The sequence below is a fragment of the Cryptomeria japonica genome, chromosome 3, assembly GCF_030272615.1.
Source record: "Cryptomeria japonica chromosome 3, Sugi_1.0, whole genome shotgun sequence".
NCBI classification, from domain to species: domain Eukaryota; kingdom Viridiplantae; phylum Streptophyta; class Pinopsida; order Cupressales; family Cupressaceae; genus Cryptomeria; species Cryptomeria japonica.
In genome coordinates, this window is record NC_081407.1 from 127,189,315 (window position 1) to 127,213,102 (window position 23,788).

General features: G+C 39.0%; 1 protein-coding gene across 5 annotated transcripts in view; it reads right to left on the minus strand.

Moving 5' to 3' along the window:
• The window catches only part of LOC131066540 (uncharacterized), a 275,016-nt gene that overhangs the window by 227,389 nt on the left and 23,839 nt on the right, over positions 1–23,788 (minus strand). For all 5 annotated transcript variants that reach the window (XM_058001323.2, XM_058001322.2, XM_058001321.2 and 2 more), the window contains one exon: positions 17,630–17,748. In XM_058001323.2, coding sequence (XP_057857306.1) covers positions 17,630–17,748 — 119 coding nt within the window. The remainder of the gene's footprint in view (positions 1–17,629; positions 17,749–23,788) is intronic.

Consider the following 23,788-nt stretch of genomic DNA (forward strand, 5'->3'; position numbering starts at 1 on the left):
GATGCCTTCCTGATGCACATTACCCGGACCCTTCAAGGTAGCCTGCACCAAAGGCTCTCTCAAGAGTCTATGGACTTAATCGGTCGGTTCAGGTGTTGGTACATCCAATATCCAAAGTTCACTTACCTCCGAATTCAGGGATTCTCTGGTCCTCCATACAAGCTTCCAGCTTACCCTACCAACCGAGTGGTGTTGCTCGAGGTTGTGAGACAATTGGAGGAGTATATAGTGATTCAAAGGGATAAGCAGAAGGCAGGCACATCCTCACTTACAATTGGTAATGGGCTGGAAACATGTCCATCATCACAAGCTGCAGCTACTGCTGAGAAAGAACTGGCCTGGTATCCCTTTTACCAATACAAGGCAAGAAAAGATTTCGATCCATTCCAGAGGATAAAGAAGATCGAAGGGACAACGTTTGAGCACAGACTAGATCTGGAAGACTATTGGGCTAATGCAGCCGATAGTTTCGAAATCCGGAAGAGGTTCTAGTCAAGAATTCCTCTAAGTATGGTGAGAGCAACGGAAGTGTTCAAAGTTGCCAATCAGGTGGATGAAAGCCTAGAACTTCAGCAGCCGGGTTTTGAGAAGATGAAGAATGAACCTTTAGTCTTGATAGATTGGACAGAGGGAGAAAAATCAGATCTAGCAGACCTCATGAGGTCAGTGGTTGAATACTTAAGGTGGTGGGCATCTGAAAAGACAAAACAATTGAAGGCCAAAGGTATGGTTCTAACTTATGAATTAATGGGAGTGGATGATACTCTGTCTGTCCACCCTTCTACCTCCGCCGGTGATGCTCAGAATCCGGAAAGTGTTGGATCTCGAAAGAGAAAGGAGTTGGGTGGAAGCTCCACAAAGTGCACAGGGAAAAGGGTTGTAGTTGAGAGAAGAGAATCCAGCGAAAGTCACTCCATCCTAAGTGTTGCTTCCATTGCGCCTGATCAGAGTACAATTGGGGAACAAGAGATAAACATCTATGTGAGTGATGATGAAGTAAGAGTGCTTTCTCAGCCAGTTGAGGAGGTGATGGAGAAGGTCTTCCGAACTCCAGACAGGGGGCAGGATGAAGCCCCTATAATTTTCTTGGATGGCATACCAGCGAACCCAAGAGAAGCAGACGATATGTTTGATTGGAATACTCTAGAACAATCAACCATTCCTGATTGGCTGAGAGCCAGAATAAAGGCCAAGGTTCCCAAGGAGGTCCATTCAACCGAGGAGGCTACCGCGCATTCCTGGAGAAGGTGAATGAGCCCGCCGCAGCTAAACCGCCCAAACCAACCAAGAAGTTCTCCCTGATTCAGAGGGACAGTGTCGGATTCAGGACAATCCAGATAGCAGTGCCCAAAGAAGGGAAGACTAGGGACAATGTCACCGCAGATGACTACAAGACCACCACCATAGAGATGGGTAAGCCTACCCAGGACCAGGAGGTCCAATATTTTGACGACTCTTGTAATGTTCTAAAGACAAGGCTGGCTCATGAGAAAGAAAAGAGAAAGAAAGTGGAAGAAGAGAACCAGCAGTGGAGGAAGTATGTTCTCCATCTTACCAGCCCGCTCAACCATGAAGTCCCAGCTACTCCACCACAGCCTCTTCAGCAGGGATCAATGAAGGACTATGATGAGATGAAGGGATCATACACTCAAGAAAAGGAGTGGATTTCAGATGTTGTGATACGTGCTGACACCCTGGTAGAAAACTTAGTATCAGTGCATGAAGCAACTTCTTTGTTGATTGATCGTATCCAGGATCTATCATCCAATTGGGAAGAAGTGGATGGAATTCAAAATGAAATACTCCCTCACCTAAAGGTTATCTGAGGCATGTCAAAGAAGAGCTTAGTGGATGCAGGCGTCATACAGACAGGAGACAGGTACGACTTCGACACATGGTACTATGCTCTGGTCACTCGGATTGAGGTTCTGAAGAAATCCGAGACCAAGTGTTTTGAGACAGAGGCAAGGGTTAGAGAGATCCTGGGCAAGGTATTCCAGGTGGCGTCAGAGATCTGGTAGAAGGAAAGCCTAAGGGAGAAGCATTTACAAGCCGAGAACCTGAGAGCCAGGATTCAGACAAGCTTCTTCCGAGATTCAGGGATGATTGACAAAGGCGATCTTTCTAAGATTGCAAACTTCATCTCCATCGATGACAACTTCCTCACCCAAGCAGTGGAATGGGAAGGCATCCTTGCTACATGCGACGACGATGTGGATCTCGTCGACTTCCAAATTGGCGGTTTGCCAAGTGTCACCATGGAGGAGGTCAAGCTCGTGGTGTCCAGATACATTGAATCTCTGAAAGAGGAAAGTGGCCACTCACCTCAGTAAAATTAGCAGCTGCGCCACTTGTCACTCTTTCATTTGCTTGAACTTATAGTATTTCGGGAAACCCTAATTAGGGTTTAGGACTTTCAATCTTGGCCCTTGATCACTATTTGATCTCGGCCATTCATTTATTTTTGAGAAACTATATAAGGCTACCTCCTCTCATTTGAAAAGGGTGAGGTTTTTGATGTATTGTTGCTTAAGGTCATTTCCAGATAATATATTGCATGTGCGCTGCTTCGTAATCTCTATTATTTGAATGATTTGCATGGTTTCAATTGCCTCAACACTTAGTGAGAAATAATTTAGATTTGCTTTCATTGTTGTTAATTTGAATGAAGGATTTGATATGTATCAATTGATGGTGTATTTCCGCTCATACTTTTGGTAAATGGATGATTTCCATTCTATCGTGCAAAGTTAGTCTGAGCCCATCCGCTGTGCATCCCAAAATCTCGATCATAAGCACAACCCATTGAAGATTGCACCGGCCTTGTGTAGTTGTCCCTAGTGTGGCAAAGCAAGGTTTGGTTTCTCGAAAGCATCGAGTTGATACAGTCTCCAGAATTCGTAGGATTAGATTAGCCTTCCTAAACCCTATCTCTTTTCCCCTTTCTTTTGAAAGTCTAAATCCCAAAAAATCCCAAAAAAAAAGAAGAGCCTAAAAATTGTTGAATCCATCTAAGTCCAGCAGTTCAAGAACACTTGTCAAACGTAAGTCCCCCTTGAAAATTTCAGCATACACTACCCAAGAAGTTATTCCACTAAAGTCGCTTGTTCACACATATGGACCTTGGAATCAGTAGTGGTTTTTCAGGAGAGGATAGAATACCTTCAAGTATCCTATCCTAATGTTTGGTAGATGACAAAACAGACACCAACAGGTACTATACCTAAACCTAACTTAAGCCTTTTTGTAGGTAGCAAATGGCGACCCCCAAGGCAAGTGGATCTGCTACCAGGCAGGCTCTCATTAAAGAAGATCAAAAGAATGACAATTTGGAGACAGGGATAGTGTCCAAATGGAGCAATATTGGCGACACCAACTTAGGGAATTTCAATGTGAAGAAGTTTCGAGAAGCACCCTACATAATAGGCAAGCCATCACCCATAGCTAAGAAGATAATTGAGAGTGGCATCATCAAGGCCGCAGGCTTCCCTCCCGCAGTCAGATGTCATGAGCTAATGATCGAATGTGCCAGACACTATGATTCACATTCAAGGACAATCGTACCCAAGCATGGGACTGTCCTTGCCTATCTTTCAGAAGAGGCTATAACTGAAGCTTTTCATCTTCCATAGCCGAGAGATATGATCTACAAGAGCTTAGAAGGAGCTAAGTCTATCTACAAAGATGACCCTAATACATGTCTGAACTTCATCAATAAGAATTGGTTACTCAAGAGTAGGCCTCGCTTGAATAAGATACCTAATACACCCCACAGAATTGATTTCCAAGAAGAATTCAGAGACTTGATAACCATGCTCAATCGGATTATAGGTGCCTCTCAAGCCTTCTTTTTCGACAAGTGGATGTTCTTCTTTATTAAAGTGATCATTCAAGGTAAAGGAATATTCAATTGGGCCAGAATTATTAGCAACAACCTAGATGTGCACTTGAGGAGGCTAGTCCCTACTAACTCATTCCACATGAGTTCATATGTTATATATTCTTTATTCAGAAGTTTTGAGTATGCAGGGCTACCACATAGAGGAGTTGTTGGGAGAGGGACAAGAGAGATAAGAGTATGTGATTCTTATGCTCAATTGCATCATCCGCCTAAGAATTACTACAAGCTAGTCAATGACACCTTCACAATGTATATCACTAGGACATTGCAAGGAGGGATTCACCAACGACTATCTCCAGAAGCACAGGAGTTCGTGAAAAAACATGGTGCATGGTTCATTCAATTTCCTAAATTCACCTACATCAGGGTCCATGGATGTCCTTCACCTCCTTATATGCTACCAAGGTACCCTACGGACAGAATAATATTACTTGAAGTGACTAGACAGTTGGCAGCTTGTGCTAAAGCATCAAGACATAAGCATGGGAATGGTATCCCCATACCTATTTCACTGGGAAATTCAATTGAAGTGTGTCCTAATTCTCAAGCAGCCGAAGATGCAGAAAAGGAACTATCTCTGTATTCATTCACATCCTTTGCCTCAAGAGAGAATTTTGATCCCTATAGTCATATGGAAGAGACAGTTGGGAAGAAGTATAGACGTGTGTTTCAAGTAGAGGACTTCTGGATGAATGTCCAGGATGATGTGGAGGTAAAAAGGAAGATGCACTCTAGATTACCTTTGTATCTTATCAAGAAATGTAAAGTTTATAGAGTAGCCGATCAAGCACAAGACAGTGGTAGATATCTCCAATCATCCTATGAGAAGGAAGACAAAGAAGTGAAGATAGATTGGAATGAGCAAGAAGTTGCAGACCTGAGAGCATTGATGGACCCAGTTTTGAATTGCACCCGCAGATGGGTGGACGTCCAGCATCAAAAATTGAAGGAGCAAAATATAGCTATGACATTCAGCCTAGAAGCAAGAACAAAAGAAGGTTAAGCAAGTGTGAGTGAGAATACTTCTCATTCCAAGGGGTCAAAGAGAAAGGAAGGAACTGAGAAGAGAGAATCATCCAAGAAGAAACAAAAGGTGAATCCTAATCATCCATCGAGTACTTCTTCTAGACATGAAAAGGAGATAAGTCAAGGAGAGGATCAAAGAGAGATAATGTATGAAGTTGATGAGTCTTTGGAGTCCACAATGCAGAATGATAAACAAGGCAAAGGACCAACACCTCAGCACTCATCAAGTCAGTCTCTTCCTCTCCAAGTTGGCGCTATTGAGCAACAAGAAGAAAAGAATGATGATGAAGCAACATCTTCTTTCAGAGCTGAGGGGCCTTTGCCTAAGGAAATACAAGTAAGAGAGAGAAAAACTTCCATTCCAAATTGGCTAAAAGAAAGACTTATGAGGGTAGTTGTGGTTGAAGATGAAGAGCAAGTATTTGATTTGGGAAATCTTCTAGGAAGTTCTCAAGAAGAGATCGAAAGGAAGAAGGCTACAAAGATGTCAAAGGTAATTAGAAATGATGCGGGTGAAAAATAAATTGAGTGAATGATTCAACAATCGGATGATTACATTGAAAGATATACACACGTATATATAGAGGTTACAAGACGATGTTCTATAATTAGAACATAACGTTAAAGTAAAAGATTAAAGAGCTAAAAGTTAAATTAAGCTTAAAAGCTAATTAATTAAAAAGAAAAAGCTAAATGCTAAATAAAGCTTAAAAGCTAATTAACTAAAAAGCTAAATGACCATTAAACAAGGAACTAAATATAGGTGACTAAAATATAATTAAATATTCTAATACCCTCCCTTAATGGTCATGCTATCTATCACACCAAGCTGCCCTCTAAATTTGAGAAACTTTGTTGGGCTCAAGGACGTGGTGAGGATATCTGCAGTCTGATCTTCTATAGGAATGTACTGCAGTATCACTGGTCCATCTTCAACATGCTAGCAGATGAAATGACAATGATGCTCCACATGCTTTGTCCGCATGGAAGACTGGATTTTTTGCTAATTTTAGAACCCCTTGATTATCACAAAACAAGGGAGTAGGTCCTGGTTGAGACATTTGCATGTCTGCAAGCATCGTACGTAGCTAAATTGCCTCACATGCTGCCTTAACAGTTCCCCGATACTCTGCTTCGGTCGAGGAAAGAGCTATTGCCTGTTGCTTCTTGCTGGTCCATGTGGCTGCACCTATACCCAAGCTGAAAACATACCCAGAAGTTGACTTTCTGTCATCAACACAACCTGCCCAATCTAAGTCTGTAAAACCAACCAGCCTAGGATCTTTGCTTCTGCTGTACAGAATGCCAAAATCAGGAGTGCCCTTCACATATTGAAGCACACGCTTCGCTGCAAGCCAATGTTCAACTTTTGGGGCTGACATGAAGTGAGAAATATAGCTCACAGCATAACTGATGTCAGGTCTAGTGGTGGTGAGATAGATGAGGCTGCCCACTAGTTGCCTGAATGAAGACTCATCCACTATAGGTGAATCTAATTTGGCTGATAATTTGAGCCCTATCTCCATAGGTGTAGATGCACATTTACAATCTTGCATTCGAAACTTATCTAGTAGGTTCTTGGCATACTTTGACTGAGAAATGAATATGTGGCTATCAGTCTGCCAAACCTCTACACCGAGACAATAATGGAGAAGTCCCAAATCTGTCATATCAAAATGCTGACACAAATTCTGTTTGACCTGCATGATCAGATGTGCTGCATTGCCAGTAATTATGAGATCATCAACATAGACTACAAGAAATAGAATATCATCACTAGTATGTTTGACATACAAATTGGGATCTAAAGGACTCCTCTGAAAGCCTTGATCAATCAAGTACTTATCAATTTTGATGTACCATGCACGAGGAGCCTATTTGAGGCCATAGAGTTCTTTGACTAGTCTACATACCTAGTGTTCCTTACCGGCAACCTTGAAACCTGGAGGCTGCGTCATGTAGACTTCTTCCTGCAAATCACCATTGAGAAAGGCACTCTTGACGTCCATTTGATGGACTTTCCATCCAAATTGTGAAAACCCTTTCGCCACCAACCGAGCCTTGTACTTATCAAGACTTCCATCAGCTTTATACTTGACTTTAAACACCCATTTGCAGCCAATGGGCTTCTTTTCTGGAGGAAGATCAGACAATACCCAAGTGTTGTTTTTCAGAAGACTGTGTTGCTCCGCTGCCATAGCCTTTTCCCATTCAGGTACACCTTTAGCCTCTGTATATGTTTGAGGCTCATAAATACAATGAATGTTGACCATAAGAGCAAAATTAACTGTGTGTTGTTGGCTCTTACCTCTAACGGATCTACCCTCAATGAGCTCATCATCATGAAGATCACCAATGGTCTTGGCCCACCACTTAGGCCGGAGAGTAGAAGTACCAACATCTGCTGCAGGATGAAGAGTGCCTGGAATATCTGGAGCAAGCTCCTCTGGATGTGGATCGAGAAGATCTTGAGGAAAGTCAAGGGGTGCAATGTCATGCCTGCGAGACCCCACAACTTCAGAGTCAACTAAATCCCTCCCATCAAGTGGAGCTAAGGGAAGACGAACACCCATACTTACAGCCTTTGGAGGGTGATCCTCAGTGCTCAAATCAGGAGAGGAAGGCTGAAAAGGCCCTCTTTCTTCATCAAATACTACATCTCGATTGAATATGAGGTGATTAGTGTCTATATCAACCAACCGATATGCCTTGTGGTTGTCACTGTAGCCGATGAACATCAATTTCTGCCTCTTTGGATCCAGTTTGGTGCGCGTGGCATCTGGAATCCAAACATAAGCTGTAGAGCCAAAAACTTTCAAATGACTAATTTTGGGCTTCCTGCCAGACCAAGCTTCCTCTGAGTCATCTTCTTAACGGCCTTTGTGGGAGACTGGTTCAGAAGGTAGACTCCAGTGAAGACCGCTTCCGCCCAAAAGTGTTTTGGAACATTTCTATGCTCCAACATAGACCGAACCATCTCAGTGACTGTATGGTTCCTGCGCTCAACAACACCGTTCTACTGTGGGGTGTAAGGTGTGGTAAGCTGATGCTTAATGCCATGTGATGCACAAAAGTTGATGAACTCCGTAGAACAAAATTCCCCTCCATTGTCGGACCGAACAGAGACTATCTGACAGCTAGACTCTTTTTCCACTAAAGCCTTAAACGTTTGAAACATGGTGAACACCTCTGATTTCTGCTTAAGAAAATAAACCCACATGCGTCTGCTGAAATCATCAACAAATAGTAGAAAATACCTACATCCAGTGACTGATGGAGTGTTCATGGGACCACAGATGTCTGCATGAACGAGTTGCAAGACCTTGGATGCTCTCCAAGCGTCTCCATTTGAAAACGGAGTCCTATGCTGCTTTCCAGTTTGACACGCTCCACAAACTCCATGATTTTGAGTTTGAATCTCAGGTAATCCTACGACTAGATCCTCTCGAACCAACTGAGAGAGATAGTGGACATTGAGATGCCCATATCACTGATGCCAAAGAGTGTTGATGGAAGTACTCCTAGCTGCCATGGCGAGCTCCTGAGAACCAGTAGAATCAACAAGTCTATAAAGACCATGATCCTCAATACCAACTGCAACTGTAGTGCGAGTCTCCCTGTCAACAATGCTGCACTTGTGCAACCCGAAGATGACATCTAGCTGTGGTGAATGCTGCATAATCTGACTAATTGACAGTAGATTGAGTTTCATACCAGGTACAAAGTATACATTGAGGAATATTAAATCCCTCCCACCAGATGAAATATGAACGTTGCCCTTGCCGACAACAGTATACTCTTCACCTCCACCAAAGATCATTGAATCAGTGAAAGGCATGTACTCTGTAAACCAATCCCGACGATGTGTGAAATGTCGAGAGGCTCCAAAGTCAATGTACCAGGCTGATGATTGAACATCATCAGAGGAGGTTTGGACCATGAACGCATAGAAGGCAGATTCCTTCTGATCAGGATGCGTGGCAGAATTGGCTTTCTGCTTGGACCCTCCCTGTTTGGATTGCTGGGATGCTATCAATTTCCAGCAATCTTTCACCAAATGGCCATATATATGACAGTAGGAACACTGTAAGCTCTTCTTTTTGGAAGACTACTGAGGTTGACCTTGACCTTGTCCTTTCTGCTGGAAGGACGGAGCTTTACCCTTGTACTTATGCGAAGCTGAGGCTGTGAAAGCCTGTTCAGTGGATGAACTAGCGCTGCTTCCATCAATCCTATTGGAGCAGCTTGTTGCAAAGATCAGGAAACTTCAAATCAACACTAGTAGAGGAGATATTGAGCGTATCAATGAAATGCTCGTAGGATCTGGGAAGGCTTTTCAGCGTGATCACTACCATATCCTCTTCCACCATGGTTCGGCCTATAGCTTCTAACTGATCACGGATGTCCTTGATCTTCGTAAGATGTGCCTGGATAGATGACTTCTCATCCATCATGATAGAAAACAACATATTCTTCAGAAAGAAAGCTCGGCTCTTGTCGGACGTTTCATGAAGATCCTTCAAAAGTTCCCAGATCTCTTTTGTTGTTTTACCTGAAGGCACCTGTGGGAGTTGATCATCTATGACAGAGAGTTTGATAAGCATGACAGCCTCTCAATTCTTCACATCATGTTTGTCTTGATCATCACCTGTTGTTGTAGGACGAGATTCCTTGCCCAAAACAAGTTGATCAAGGCAACGATACTCAAAGATGGTAAGCATACGCTATTTCCAGGTGTTGTAGTTGTGGTCGTTGAACTTTTGACTGTGTTCCAACATGATGTTGGTTAATGATGCCATCACGGAAATCGAGGTTCATCGAGGTCAACTAAGTGAAAGCAAGAGACAGAAGAATCTGATTTTAAAAAAATCAGAATAGAAACAGCTGCTGAAAAAACTGAAACCCTATAGGAGAATTCTGGCACGAATTTCGAGGTTTGGAAGAAACCCAAAAATTAAAATTTTCTGCACACTTAAAACAGCATAAATGGTGCCAAAAAAAAAGCAAAAATCCCAATGTCCACAGAAATAGCAGAAATTGTGAATTGTTTTTAAATTCCAAGGCAAATTTGCTGGCACAAAAATCGATGCACAGAAAACGAGGCACCCAAAAAAATCTGAGACCAACCCAGAAAAGCTCTCTAAAAACCCACCAAGAATCTGAAAACAGAATGCAGATCCGACGGCTCAAAAATTGAGGCACGGAAAACGATGCACCCAGAAAAATCTGACGACGACCCAATTGAGCTCTCGAAAAACTCACCAAGAATTTGCAACCAAAATAAAATTTCAACTTGAACAGAAGGGTCAAAACCCTAGTCAAAAATTGCAAAAACCCTAGGAAAATTTTCAACCTGCAAAAAAAAAACTGCCCAAGAAGAGAAAAAAATCTCTTCAATAAAAACTTCGAAAAATTTTAATAACAAAAATTTTTCGAAATTTTTAATTTCCATGCTTTGATACCATGAAAAATAAATTGAATGAATGATTCAATAATCGGATGATTACATTGAAAGATATACACACGTATATATAGAGGTTACAAGACGATGTTCTATAATTAGAACATAACGTTAAAGTAAAAGATTAAAGAGCTAAAAGCTAATTAATTAAAAAGAAAAAGTTAAATGCTAAATAAAGCTTAAAAGCTAATTAACTAAAAAGCTAAATGACCATTAAACAAGGAACTAAATATAGGTGACTAAAGTATAATTAAATATTCTAATAGCGTGATCCAAGAAGATACAGGTAGCTACACTAGCAGTGGACAAGTATGAGGATGAGATTGTGGCAGAAGAATATGATTTAGAGACATTTGATCTTGGTCCACTTACCTCCGAGCAAGCCATGGAAGAAGCAACCGATTAAGTAAGAGCGGTTAATGATAAACTAAAGGAAGAAATGGAGAAGAATAAGAGGTTGGAAAAGGAGGTTAATGCTTGGAGGAATTATTTTAGCCACCACAACCAGCCATTAAGGCGACAAGATTCAGCAGTCTCGCCCTTGCATGCACTCCCTCTTGAATCAATAAATGAGGCAAAAAAGATGAAGAACTTAGCCCAACTCATGAGTACATGGATTGATGAATCCTACAGGGTAGCCATGGAATTTGTAGCAAGAATGATGAAGACAGTCCACAGAGCTATCCAAGTCCTTGAGATCATTCATAATCTAGTAGTGACTGTGGATGCCTTCACTCACACTAGAGATATTGTCATCCCTGTATTACAGGTGGTAAGAAGGACATCAAGACAGGTTTTAGCACAAGAGAAAATAATTGATGGAGGAACCCATAATCTTCTACAATGGTCAACTTTGCTCCAAATGAAAGAAGTCCTATACGAGGACATCAATAGTAGATGTACCCAAGTGGAGGATACTATCCATCCTATTCAGGATAAGATATTTGATGTATTATGTACAATCCTTGACAGAAGGATAGAAATCGAAACAGATGTGGATGTCCAAGAATTGGAAGATAGGATCAAGGTTATTTTTTGCAAAGAGGAGAACATGATCACAGAAAAGCAGCGAGATCAAATGTATGCTACTATGTTCCTGATCGAGAGAACAAAAGAACTAGAGCACGGGTGGGAGACGACCCTTCTTGCAGCTTTTGATCAGGTCCTTCACCTGGAAGAGCGGATGAAGAACCTGCATGAGATTCCCATTGTTGAGATCGAGGGGATTACGTCTAGATTTGTTGAATATGCCAAAAAAGAACATAGAAAAGGGAACAAAATTCTAGATGAAAAGTTGTGATGAAATGATGTGGCAATTCAATTCCTATTGGGCTATGTTTCCTCGTTATTTGTGCCAATTTCTATTGGCTATGTTACGATAATGCTTATCTGATTAGGGTGATTTTTGTGGCAAACCCTAATTAGGGTTTAGGTGTCAAAATCTCAGCCTTTGATCTTCTTTCGATCCAAGCCATTCATTGTATTTGAGATTGCTAAATAAGCCCTCACTCAATTCATTTTAAAGTGTTAGAGAGAAAAGACGGAAGAAGAATAAGATTGTTAGCAGCATAGATAAAAGTAGTGAAGAGAGAAAGTTGAACAATTGTTGGTATATTTTGGCTATGAGATCAATGAAATATTGAAGTTATGGTGTTTTATTGCAGTCTTTGTGGCTTTTTACATGGTTGTTTATCTTCTTGAATCACTCTTAGTGGAGATAAGTTCTTACATTTTAGAATTAGATTGAGTGATAAATGTTGTGTTTGATCTTTTGGTAAGACTCATAGTCCAAACCACTAGCCCCTTACTGATTGTAAGCGTGCCTTGTGTGGTCAACTGGAGATATTAACTTAATTTTAGAGTTCAATCATTATTTGAATACCGATATGTATCTAATTGATAGTATCTATGTTCATTAATGATTCGAAAATCCTTGAATTCCCTTAGAAGATCGCACCGATTCCACTAGAGTTGTTGTTATATGGCAATACTGAAATTGGTAGAGTTTCACCAAGATTACTCCCCATTTAATCATTCTTAGGTCTAGTTTAGCATAGCCCTCTCGAATCCCCTATCTTTTGCCCTTTTTTGAAACATTATTTAATATTAGGAAAATCCAGTTTCCTCCTTGAAAAGTAATTGCAAGAACTAGCTTTCTTAGAAAGTACGTAAGGCCCCTTGATAAAACAGCAAACACAACGACCACTGGTGCTTATCCACAAGTAGAGAACCTACATATTAGAACCTTGGAGCTACTCCGATTGATCCTTCTGCGAGATCTTCAGCATTCGGGGAAGCTTTATTCAAGAGATGATAAGGTACCTTTAGGTATTTTATTCTGTGTTTGGTCGTGTACAAAAGACACATCAACAGGATGGCAGCATGCAGTAATCATGGTTTTCATATAAAAGGAGGCATCGACTGCTTCAACTATCACCTTTTACAAATCTATACCTAAGATGTACAATTGTGTATGTCGTTGGAACCAAGGTTACATGATAAATGAAGGATCTCCCTGATCATTATGAGAAGAAATGAAAGGACAGGACAGCGGACGCAATTACATCTATATGATGAATTCTCCCTTAATTAAGATCCTGAATTCATACTCATCTTGGGGCCTGGCTTTAGGGCTCATCCACAACAGAAAATTCTAACCAGTTGCATTCACAAGGCTTCTTTACTCCTCATGGATACTCCTGATGTGCAACTTTAGCTCAAAGGTATCACTTTAAACAAATAGAGCATATTGGCCCATCATTACATCTAGTGTTCATGTGATTTATGTTGATTTTAAATAAAATATGTGTAAATTGACCATTTAGTTCTTAAAAGATGTAGTGTCTTCATACACACATTGCATATACACAAACAAAAAACTCCTTAACCACCTATGTTAATTAAAATCATGTGTTCACATGCAAGTTTGTTATTGAGAAAACTCCATGCAAGAGAATAACATAAAATTGTACTATTTTAAGGGTGTAAGGAAATATTCCACCATAATATGTATTGAGCTAATGTTTGAAATCACATAAATTCATCAACAAAAGATAAAACGCCATACTTAAAAGCTTGAAAAGTCCCCTAAAATAATAAGACCGAGATCAAACAATACAAAGAAGCACATTTTATGATTTTACCTCCATGCCAATTCAAGCACAAAAGTTCTTTCAAATAGGACACCTTGCTTGCACTTGCCCTTAAAACACCTCACAAGAAGCTGAAACTATAAATTGCAGGTCTAATCGATCTGATGAAAAATCCAGATATATTCCAACTACGAGAAAAAATAGATGCTCTTCAGAAGGAAATACTTCCCGAGAAATCAAAGTTTCAGTCAGTGATGAGAAAATCCACAATGAAATGGAAATGATGTAGCTAAGAAAAATGAGGCCCAGTGCCTTACATCTTGGTAAAGAAGAGCTACCAAAGAGAGTCCAGAGAGAGAAGGAAGAAGAATTGACATGAAACTCCATGTGAGGGAAAAAGAACAGATATAACGTGGAAATGATGTAGCTAAGAAAAATGAGGCCCAGTGCCTTACATCTTGGTAAAGAAGAGCTACCAAAGAGAGTCCAGAGAGAGAAGGAAGAAGAATTGACATGAAACTCCATGTGAGGGAAAAAGAACAGATATAACGTGTAATGTCCCCTTTTGGGGGGACACTAAATCTTGTCCAATATACTTGTAGAATTATTGCAGGTTATGTATTTTCAGTCTACTATGATAATTTGGACAGATTCAATTCAATGTTGTTTCCCTCTTTATATGCACAAGTCTGCTGTTTATATCAATCTGATCTGCTGCCTATACTCAGATATATGTGTGTGTGTGTGTGTGTGTTTCCTTTCTATTCTATCAGGTCTGATTCTCTGATTATTGATTTAATGTTTCCTCTTCTCTTCCTTCGATGCCTGCTTTATTATTGTTTGCAGATTTGTATTTGTGTTCTGATCTCTTTGATAAATGTTCATATCATTCTTCCAGATTTTCTTATTATTCTGATTTAGGTCTGCTCCTAAATCTGCTTTTAATGCTTCAGATATTTTGTTCTATTCCATGGATCCTTCCTTCTCAAATGAAAACTTCTCCACTTTATATCTCCCAATGTAAGGGAGAGTCACACCTCTTCTTTATGATCATAACCTTTCACAAGTACCACCCTTCAAAAGGGTCACAACCTTTCATCATTAATGCCCCTTTGAAAGAGTCACTTCCTTATCTTCTTCCCATTAATGCCTCCTTAATAACTTTGCTCCCTTCTTTCTTATATTTTTCCTTTTTCCCGAATGAAGTTCTCCTCTCTCCCCTCGATATCTCATGTTTGAGGGAGTCGCAACTATTTATTTCATGTCTTTTGACCATTCATTAAACTTAACTAAATTTTAATTATATTAATTTTTAATTTTATTCTTTTATATTTTAATTTACTATCATTTTTTAGTAATAAATCTTATTTCAACAAGGGGACATTGCAGTCCCCCTTCCCAAAATTGTTTGTCCTCAAGCAATGTAGGTTTATAAAAACTGAATAAATCAACCCTTGGAGATTGATTTTTTCTTTAATTTGGTTGACCCAAGGCTTCCACCATACTATGGATATCTCTTTGTGTTAAAGCATGCGTGACCTTAACATATATTAAGCTGAGGATTAGAAGCATGACACACATCTGACCTCAAATGCAACTTATATCTTTCTAGTTATTCACATCTCTAGAACATATCAAGTATGAACCAAACACGGAGCATACACATAAAAACACAAAGTATACACATGAATACATGGAAACACGGAGCATACACATGAATATATGCATTCACAAGGTATACAAACAGATACACATGTTGTTAGATCCCTTCAATGGGTCTAACCCTATCTTTCCATTTGAGCTAGAAAGTGGGCCTAACCCCAATCCTTATACTCCTACTTCATTTGGAGTCAGAAAGTGGGCCTAACCTCAATCCTTTTGCTCCTCCATTTCAAGTCAGAAAGTGGGCCTAACCCCAATCTTTCTGCTCCTAATCCATTTTGAGCTAGAAAGTAGGCCTAGCCCCAATCTTTCTGCTCCTATTCCAATTTGAGCCAGAATGTGGGCCTAACCCCATTTCTTCTGCTCCTAATCCATTTTGAGTCAAAAAGTGGGCCTAACCCCAATCTTTCTGCTCCTATTCCAATTTGAGCCAGAAAGTGGGCCTAACCCCAATCCTTTTTCTCCTATTCCAATTTGAGACAGAAAGCAAGCCTAACTCCAATCCTTCTACTCCTAATCCATTTCGAGTAAGAAATGGGCCTAACCCCAATCCTTCTGCTCCTAATCCATATCGAGCCAAAAAGTGGGCCTAACTCCATCTTTCTGCTCCTATTCAAATTCGAGCCAGAAAGTGGACCTAACCCCAATCCTTCTGCTCCTAATCCATTTTGAGTCAAAAAGTGGGCCTAACCCCAATCTTTCTGCTCTTGTATGCTCACTGATGTGTCGTAAACTTTCTCCAATATGCTTCAAATATTTGCTTAATATGTCCCATGGATCTTGGGGATGTAAGGACACCATAATTACTAGATTGGCTCCTCCACAAAGCTCCATTTGTTTATTATCCCTTCTTCTCCTACTTGGATGCTTTTAAGATCTTCCTCCTTGTGCCTTGTTTTCTTAATTGTATTTCCTTTTGTTTCATCATTGAACATTGCTTCTATATCACGTAATTGGCTTTCTTCCTTTCCCTTTTGATAGCCCTTAAAGATCATTAACTTATTTGCATTAACTAATTTCTCTCAGGCTGGCAGGAACATGCTCTGATACCACTTGTAATGTTCCCTTTTGGGAGGACACTAAATCTTGCCCAATATACTTGTAGAATTATTGCAGGTTATGTACTTTCAGTCTACAGTGGTTATTTGGATAGATTCAATTCAATGTTGTTTCCCTCTTTAAGAGCAAAAGTCTATTGTTTATATCAATCTGATCTGCTGCCTATACTTAGATATATATGTGTGTATGAGAATCCTTTCTATTCTATCAAGTCTGATTCTCTGATTATTGATTTAATGTTTCCTCCTCTTTTCCTTCAATGCTTGCTTTATTATTGTTTGCAGATTTGTATGTGTTCTGATCTCTTTGATAAATGTTCATATCATTCTTCCAGATTTTCTTATAATTCTGATTTAGGTCTGCTCCTAAATCTGCTTTTGATGCTTCTGATATTTTGTTCTATTCCATGGATCCTTCTTAAATGAAAACTTGGGGGAGAGTCGCACCTCTTCTTAATGGTCATAACCTTTCACAAGTACCACCCTTCGAAAGGGTCACAACCTTTCATCATTGCTGCCTCTTTGAAAGAGGCACTTCCTTATCCTCTTCCCATTAATGCCTCCTTAATAACTTTGCTCCTTTCTTTATTCCTTTTTTCCCCGAATGAAGTTCTCCTCTCCCTTTTATATCTCATGTTCGAGGGAGTCTCAACTTTTCATTTCATGCCTTTTGACCATTTATTAAACTTGACAAAATTTTCATTATATTAATTTTTATTTTTATTCTTTTATATTTTAATTTATTATTATTATTTATTGATTTATCCTATTTCAACAATGGGACATTACATAACAGCAAACCTAATGAGATTGAATTGCATGCAGCTTCTAAGAACATTTTAGAGAAACAGCCAAGAATTCAAAAGGTCACATCTTTAACAATCTTCAAAAAGTGTATTAGATAATAAATACTACACAGCCTAAGTAGAGAGGAAGAAAAGTTTGATGCCTTCCATTATAGATTATTTATCGTGTGTGATAGAAAGTGCATTGTGGTTATCTGCTATTCCAAGACTCTATAGGTATATACAAGAGTTCTTGATTCACTCTTAAGATTTGATATGCCAATAGACTGTTGTGAACTATATTGTATTTCTCTCCAAGATACTATGAAATTTGTTGTGTTCCTATCAGAATAAGCAAAAGAACTGCTAACAATAGGAAGAAACTGTTTCAAATTATTATAAGCAATGTCTTCCAAGACACTTCCAGTGCACTCGTAAATGTTTAGACTGTTCAGTGATGCACATAAGACTGGAGACACCCAATAAGTGAATTTAACAAGATCAATCTTTTTTGTCAGTTTCGAAAGAAAAATATATCGTTCTTTCAAACCATCATATTTGAGACAAGGAGGCTAATCCCTAGAATCCAAAAAATAACAATTATCAGACGTGAAGCAGATAAACTGTTGAAGAATATGTGTCACCTGAATTATCCCCAAACCCCATAGCTCATCAATATGAATTGGAGTACTACTGATTTCCCTGTTGCCAGACCCGAGAGCACCAAACGTACCTTGTCCAAATGAGTAAACTTCACCACTTCCTGTCAAATGAAAAAAATTGAAGCATTAAAACCAATGTGATTTTTGTTATCAATAAGCTGCATTTTTAATTCAAATTCAATTAAGTTGGGAGACACCAAATACAAAATTCTGAATCATGTTAGCATTCATCAACCATCTATGTTGTGTGAATTTCAAGAAGGCTTTCCTAATCGATGATTACTAATAAACCTACTATTCAAGAATCATGAATAGAAAACAAGTCTTAATTTTAAAGAATTCAGATTTTCACAAGTAGGCATAGTTGTTAGTTGTTCCATATATCTCAATAAAATTGTTTAAAAATTTTTGTTCCAACATTAAAAATCTCCTTCAAGACCCTCTTCTTAGAATTTACACAATCAATCATATAGTTTTTTGGATAGCCTTCAGTGTTCCTTAAATACAAGATGTCAGAGATAGTTATTTAGTTTCAGGATTGTCTACCACTTATTTGGAATTTTAATAAACAAATCTATAGCTAATGATGTTGCTCTTGTTGTTGCTGCTACTGTTATGGTTACTGTTATCAATGTAATTGTATTGTTGTTATTGTCATCATTGTTGTTGTTGGTTTGTTTAAGGTTATTAACTAAATGTCTCAATGAGCTGTTGATCTTCCTGTAATGCTCCCTCCTTATGAACATTTTTATTTTTGCTGAAACAGTTTTTCCTCTCTCCAGTGATTTCCATAAAGAGAATAATAAAGGGAGCACTTAAGGAAAATAATCAATATTATGAAAAAATGAACTTTACTAAAGTTTAGTTTTAATGAAAAGTCAAAAGGCATGTAAATGAAGAGTTATGTCTATTAAATAAAAAGGCTATGTAAGGAAGATAAATCAAGAGGAAGGGAGGATTATATTGTGAAGACATTAAATATTTTTCCTTGTGAATCATTCAGCGAACCAAGGATGAAATCCCTCAAAGATGAAAAATTAAAGGACGAAACCTTTTATTCAGTTAGTGGACGAAAACCCATAACTTGAGCAGAAACTAAAAACATTTTAAAGACATTTATACAAAGGGAGACAGCTGCACATTTGAAGAAGAATTGCAGTAGAGGCCAAAGGGTAAGTTTAAGAAGTACATTATAAGTTTTAAATCCGAATTATATAAGCAAAATTACAATTTTTAGGATAAGTTTTTATTTAAAATTAACTATGCAATCATTACTGTAAGTTAGGGTTATTTGTTAAAGGAAAAAATAAGTTAAACATAAAAAAGGGACATTACACATCCCTCCCCCAACTCTGTTGTTATTGCTATTACGTTGCATGATTTCCACCACTTCTCTCATGTCTCCTCACATAGTGATCTTATCTCACCAAAACTTGTGCTTCATTAATAAGAATCCCTTTATTTGTTGCTAATGGGTTCTCCGCCAAACTGATATTTCCACGGTCACACTCAATATCTTCGTCATGCTCCTTGATTCTTGACTCGGATGAGCAAAAATACCGTCACTGTACTCCTCTTTAAAGTCCAAACTTAGGAGCCTCTTGGGTAACCTGGAGTGGTGACGCCTCATCTCAAGGACCCACTTGTTAATAACCGTCATACATGATTCCACTCTTCTGTCAAATTTTGCTTGGGACTCTTCCTTGGTTATTTCTAGCATATCCGTACTTCTAGGGATTGCAAACAGTTCCCCATTGGATTCCAGTCTGGTGGAGATTTGAACCTCATCTAGACACATCATTGCACTTAACTTGGTTATTTGCCTCCTAGTGGAAAAACAACCTCCATCAAGACAAACACAGACGAGAATCCAGATGCATCGGGAGATGCATCGGGATTTTCCCAAAAAACACTAAAAACTCAATAGAAAAACGCCTCCCATCGGGATAGATCATTTTAATGCCTTAATTTCATGGGGAAAAAAAACATTTTCCATCGAGACTATGATGGCTTTCTAGGTTGCTATCAGAAGGGTTCAAAGGAGTATTTTGATGTTGCCAATGTGTTTAGACAAGTTGATGGAGATGAATGACACTTTCTCGAGTGATTTCAGACAACTAGTTTGTATTTACTATTTTTAGTTAGTATTTTTGTTAAAAGTCAGTCTAGAATCTAGACACCGATTAGGTCAGTTGGAGTTTTGGCCGACTTACTATTGTTAGTAATTTCTATTTTTGGCAATTGGTCATAGCTTCAGTCTCCTCTCAACTTTAGAGTGCAAAGTCTTCAATTTCATAACTTGGTGAATTTCCTATGGTTGAGAAATATTATTTTGTTATTCACTTATTAAATTTTATTAAGTGACCTTATGATTTAAGTGAAATAAAGTGGATGTTGAGGAAAAAGAGATAAAGATTTAAATGATATTTTAAGAGCAAAAGGGGAAGCAAAAGGGGAAATCTACTTGAAAAGGAAATATATGAAATATTGTAATGGGCAAATATTATTATTTTATTGTTTTCTGAGTTGCCCTAATTTCTCATTGAGACTCTATATAATAGAGTTACTATCTCATTTGCAATATGTTGAAGATAATTATTTCTGATTTTCTCCCTGATGAGAAGAAAATGTGGTTTTTGGAGTTGGTGTTGATGTTTTTGTAGCTAGGTCGGATTCCTTCTAGGACCAACCTAGCATATGGGTGACTAATTGGCCTATCGGCCTTAGTCACATTGATATGCAGAATTAAAATGTAGCTTGTAAATTGGGCTGACCCCATAATGGGCGATGTAACTTGTAAATGGGGCTGACCCTATAATGTGCAATGTAACTTGTAAATGCATATAGGGCTGACCCTATAACGGGCGCCATTCTAAGAGCATATTATTATTATTATTTGTTTGCCTTGTGAAGATGACCTAAGGTGAATAAGGTGGCTAAAGCTCATATATATACAAAGCTCATTCATGCATTTAGGTTATTCAATTCATTCACATTCAAGCAATCAAGTACTCAGCGAATTCTACTACAAAGCATCAGTGAATCTTCTAAGAGCAGCGAATTATTGTCTAAGGGGCAGCGAATTATTGTCTAAGGGCAGCAAACTAATTCTGAGACAGCGAATCTCCTCCATGACCAGCGAATCACATTCGTGATCAGCGAACTGAATCCATGATCAGTGAATGATCCCTGTGATCTGCAATTGATCTTCATGTCACCAAATTGTCTTCTCTGATTAGCACATCATCTTCGGTCAAGGATATTGCAGATAAGTTTGCCCTAGATCAGATTTACATGCTGCTGTTCATACTACTGTGTATGGCCTAATTCAGTTTTATATTCTGCTGTTCATATTGCTTCAAGTGGTGAAGCAAAGTTGTAAGACACATACTAATTACTGTCTAATATAAACTAAGATTCATTGATGGGTTTTTCACCTCCAAGAGGGAGGTTTTCCCAGGATATTCTTGTGTTCTCTGTGTTCATTGTGTTAATTTTGTTAATTGCTATCAGTCTGATCTAAAAATTAACATGGTATCAGAGCGGGTTTGAATCGATCGTGATCAAATTGTCTGATAGCAGCGAAGCTCTTCCTCCTACTTCATCTTCAACAAACAATTTCCAGCAGTTACAATGGTGTACGGTTTGAAGGTTGAAGACAGACTTGATGGAGCTTTGAATTTCACTTCGTGGAAGATCAGAATCCTTGTTACTCTTGACGAAAATGATCTTCTTCAGTTTATAGAAGGAAAAGATCAGCCTAAGCCTGAAGATCAAGAAGAGAAACTCCAATTCAAGAAGAATGTTGTGAAAGCAAGGAAGCTCCCGATTGACTCCGTGAAGGATCATCTTGTACCTATCATTTCCAAGATGTCTTTAGCCAAAGATATGTTCAGAACCTTGGAAGGCATGTATGAGATCAACAACACCAGCAAAGCTCTCGCCTTAAGGCAACAACTTCACAATGTAAAAAAGGATAAAGATGAATCATTCATCTCATTCTTTATGAAGATTACTGATTTGAGAAATCAATTGAGCACTATTGGGGACAATATTGCTGACAGAGATCTTGTTATGATGGCATTTAATGGCCTCCCTCAAACTTGGGAACCCTTCATTCAAAGCATCAATGGGAGATCCAAGTTACCCAATTTTGATCGCCTTCAAGCTGATTGTATTCAAGAAGAGTCAAGGTTGGTAACAAGAGGAATTGGCAATAACCATCATGATGTGGAAAATCAAGTGCTTGCTACTCATACCTCTATGGAAAGAGGCAAAAGAAGAAAGAGGGATAGAGACAGAAACCAGATTATGTTTCAGAACCGAAAAAGAAGGAGGATTTATCTCACATTCAATGTTTTAGGTGTGACAAGTATGGCCACATTGCTCAAGATTGCAAATTCAGGTCTACTCATCTAGCTTTTTCTGCGGAAATTAACATTGGGACACCTCAAGACGAGCCAAGGTCTAATGTCAATTCAAAAGGGTTCTTATTCTAAAAGGAGGAAATAACATTTTAGCTTCAGAGGGAGCCTCATCGTCTTGAAGATTTGGTTAATGCATTCTTCTCTGCGAGAGAAGTTTGAGGTGCAAACCCTTGATAATGCATTCTTCTCTATGAGAGAAGTTTGCGGTGCAAGCCCTTGTTAATGCATTCTTCTCTGCAAGAGAAGTTTGAGGTGCAAGCCCTTGTTAGTGCATTCTTCTCTGCGAGAGAAGTTTGAGGTGCAAGCCATTGTTAGTGCATTCTTCTCTGCGAGAAAAGTTTGAGGTGAAAGCCCTTGTTCCACCCTCTGCAAGTAGGTATGGTGGATCCACCCTCTAGGAGTGGCCATGGTGGATGTCATGTGAGAGACTCCATGACTTAGCACTTGTGTTTATTCACCCTTTGGGAGTAGCTATGGTGAACGTCATGATGAGATGACAACATCACGTTGAGGATTCCATGATGGGCACCTGTGTTCATTTGTTTTTTTTTGTTTTCTTTCTTTCATGGGTGTAGCCATGGTGGATGTCACTATGTGACTCAGATATTGATAAGTGTTGTTTATAACTAGGTAAGAGGGTTCGGATTGCCTAAAGGCAACATCCGAACCCATATAGGACTGGGTCCTATCCTAAAAGGGTAACGTGCCCCCAAGACAAGACCAGCCCCATATCTCCACGCCACAATAAATCAAATTGGCGCCAAAATGCATTAAGGCTGACTTGGAGTTATATGGGTTAAGAGCTCATATAAATAAAGATCAAATGCAAACTCAAATAATTAATTCAATTCCTCATGCAATCAGCGAAATAGCTTTGCAACTAAAGGTGCGAAATATAGAAGAGGACTATGTGAATTAGTTCAAGAAAATAGAAGGCATTTGGTATTCCTTGATGCAGACTTGGTGTAATTAGAAGGGGCAAATCTAATATGTTAAAAGGGAGCAGATCTGAAGAGTCAAGCTAAGTATTGTATTGATGCAATTAAGATTAAATACATAATCTGACCTGTGGGTCTTTAGTGCTGGGTTTTTCCTCCTTGGAGGTTTTCCTAGGGTATTTGTGTTGGTCTCTAGCTCTCTTGTTTTCATTCTTGCATTTACTTGATTATGGTTTACTTAATGTTAGCAAATAATTAAATGCTACAAAGCTGATTACTGAACTAGGTCACAAACTTAACAAGAAGGACTCCTCCCTAGCTAAGAGGGAGTGTTGATGTTTTTATAGCTAGGTCGGATTCCTTCTAGGGTCGACCTAGCATATGGGTGACTAATTGGCCTATCAGCCTTAGTCACATTGATATGCAAAATTAAAATGTAGCTTGTAAATTGGGCTGACCCCATAATGGGCGATGTAACTTGTAAATAGGGCTGACCCTATAATGTGCAATGTAGCTTGTAAATTCATATAGGGCTGACCCTATAATGGGCGCCATTCTAAGAGCATATTATTATTATTATTTGTTTACCTTGTGAAGCCGACCTAAGGAGAATAAGGTGACTAAAGCTCATATATATACAAAGCTCATTCATGCATTTAGGTCATTCAATTCATTCACATTCAAGCAATCAAGTACTCAGCGAATTCTACTACAAAGCATCAGTGAATCTTCTAAGAGCAGCGAATTATTGTCTAAGGGGCAGCGAACTAATTCCT